The 1952-nt window shown below is 72.3% G+C and overlaps 1 protein-coding gene across 1 annotated transcript in view; it reads left to right on the top strand.

The window, feature by feature from the left end:
• Nucleotides 1–6: 6 nt before the first annotated feature.
• RTKN (rhotekin) overlaps nt 7–1952 on the top strand; it is a 7405-nt gene continuing 5459 nt past the window's right edge. Inside the window, exons 1-2 of the mRNA XM_025191903.1 lie at nt 7–101; nt 1828–1949. Coding sequence (XP_025047688.1) covers nt 30–101; nt 1828–1949 — 194 coding nt within the window. The 5' untranslated portion in view covers nt 7–29. The remainder of the gene's footprint in view (nt 102–1827; nt 1950–1952) is intronic.

Genomic DNA, 1952 nt, shown 5'->3' with positions numbered 1-1952 from the left:
TCCCCGCGTGCACGGCGGTGAGGGCAGCAATGCAGGACAAGCTGCGCATCCTGGAGGACCTGAACATGCTCTACATCCGGCAGATCGCACTCAGCCTGCAGGTAGGCACCGCATCCGGCCTGCCCGGCCCTCAAGGCTGCCAGGGGACACTGAAGGCGACAAGGCGGAGGTCCTGGACTCCTGGGTCCCGTCTCTCACCACGGGGGTCCCCAGGCTCCCTGGGGCCATGAGCATGCTGGGGGAGGGGCGGGGGCTCTGGGGTGTGGGCCGCAGCTGCAGGCCCGGTGCCGTGGCAGCACGTGGCAGCAGCGCTGGCGCGTGTCCGTGTGTTGCAGGCAGCCGGGCTCCAGCCCAGCCCAGCCGCACACATGTCAGCCAGCTGGCACCAGCCCCGCTTGGGGGAAGGCAGGTGGCAGTGCGTGGGGCAGGGGCCTGGCTCTGCCCCCCAGTTGTGGGGCAGCATGTGGGGCCAGATGCCCCTTCCCAGGCTGGCGCAGCAGGGCAGGCTGGGAGCTGTAGTGTGGCAGGGGCAGAGCCCTGGGGGCTCGTCTGCACCCCCTTCCCCAGACTCCTGGGTTTTGTCCCCCCGCCCAGGGGCAGGACGGGGCGGGGGCTGGGCCGCGGGGGCGAGGGGTGCTGTGCGAGGCCCCCCGGCTGTAGGCCCGGTGCGGGCGCCGGCAGGGATGGGGTAGCAGCCCCTCAGCGGGTGCTGGCGTCTTCCTCCGTGGCTTTGCAGCTGTCCCCGGTGGGGGCGGAGACGGGGGTCCATCCAGCTCTCTCCTCTGGCTCCCCAGAGCTGCAGCTGGGCGCTGTGCGGGGCCGCGGCCACCCCCAGCCTCGGCCGGAGCCCAGGGCACCTGGCTCTGGGGTGGACCTGGCTAGGCCTGCACCAGGTCCCTGTTGCAGGGGGTTGGGGCGCAGGGGCTCCGTGCCCCCAGGGGAGAGACCGGGGAGCTGTGCGTGAGCAGGGGGCCGTGCCGGGAAGCGCCGACACTAGGCTCCAGGGGTAACGTCCACAAGCGCCGCCTCCAGGCTCTTGGGGCGTCCGGCGGCGCGGGGGCCCTGGGCCTGGGGGTGCAGCGCCAGACAGCGAGGCTGGTCCTGCCACCCGGGGCCGCTGGCGTGGGGGCGGCGGGGGCAGCTGGGGGACCCCATGCTTGGACTGGGGGCAGTAGCGAGCCCCGATCTGACTCCCTTGGGGCGCTGGGCCCCGGGGGCCATGTCTGGGGAGGGGTATCTGTGGGGCCATCAGTGGCTCCCTCGCCTCCTCTCCCGCGCCGTAGTCCTGGGGGCTGCAGAGGCCTGCTTGGATGGCGGGGGCATCACGCAGGCCGGGGGAGCGGAGGTTGCCTGGTAACCCGTGCCGGGCATGGAAATATTTATTTATTTCTCCATGGCAGCAAAGGATGGGGAGGAAGAAGCCGCCCCCCCACGCTCGCGTGTGCATCAGGGATTCAGGCCAGGCCTGTGGGCCCAGCCCAGGATCAGGGCTAGATCCTGCCTGTCCCAGGTCCTAGCTGGCCCCCCAGGCTCAGCCCTGTCTGGAGCAGGTGGGAGACGGGGGGGTCGAGCCCCACAAGGCACCCGTTGTCCAGCCGCCCCCTCCTGCTGCACACAGGCCCCTCTGTGCCAGCGCCGCGCGCGGGGGCCGCATCTCAGCTGGGCACAGTGGTGCTTTCTTCCCCCCGAGCTGCTCCGTGCAGGGGGGCTGCGCAGGGCAGCTCGTCCCCCATGGCACCTGCAGCCCTGGGACCCGGGGGACCTGCCCCCCAGCTCCCTGCAGCCCCCGGGTGCCCAGGGCCGCGCTGAGCCGCTCGGTCCCCGCAGGACACGGACATCCAGAAGAAGATCGACCATGAGATCCGGATGCGGGAGGGCGCCTGCAAGCTGCTGGCCGCCTGCTCGCAGCGGGAGCAGGCGCTGGGGGGCCACCAGAGGCTGCTGGGCCGGCA

The sequence above is a fragment of the Alligator sinensis genome, unplaced genomic scaffold (assembly GCF_000455745.1).
Source record: "Alligator sinensis unplaced genomic scaffold, ASM45574v1 scaffold1334_1, whole genome shotgun sequence".
Taxonomy (NCBI): domain Eukaryota; kingdom Metazoa; phylum Chordata; order Crocodylia; family Alligatoridae; genus Alligator; species Alligator sinensis.
This window is presented reverse-complemented; position numbering and strand designations above follow the sequence as displayed.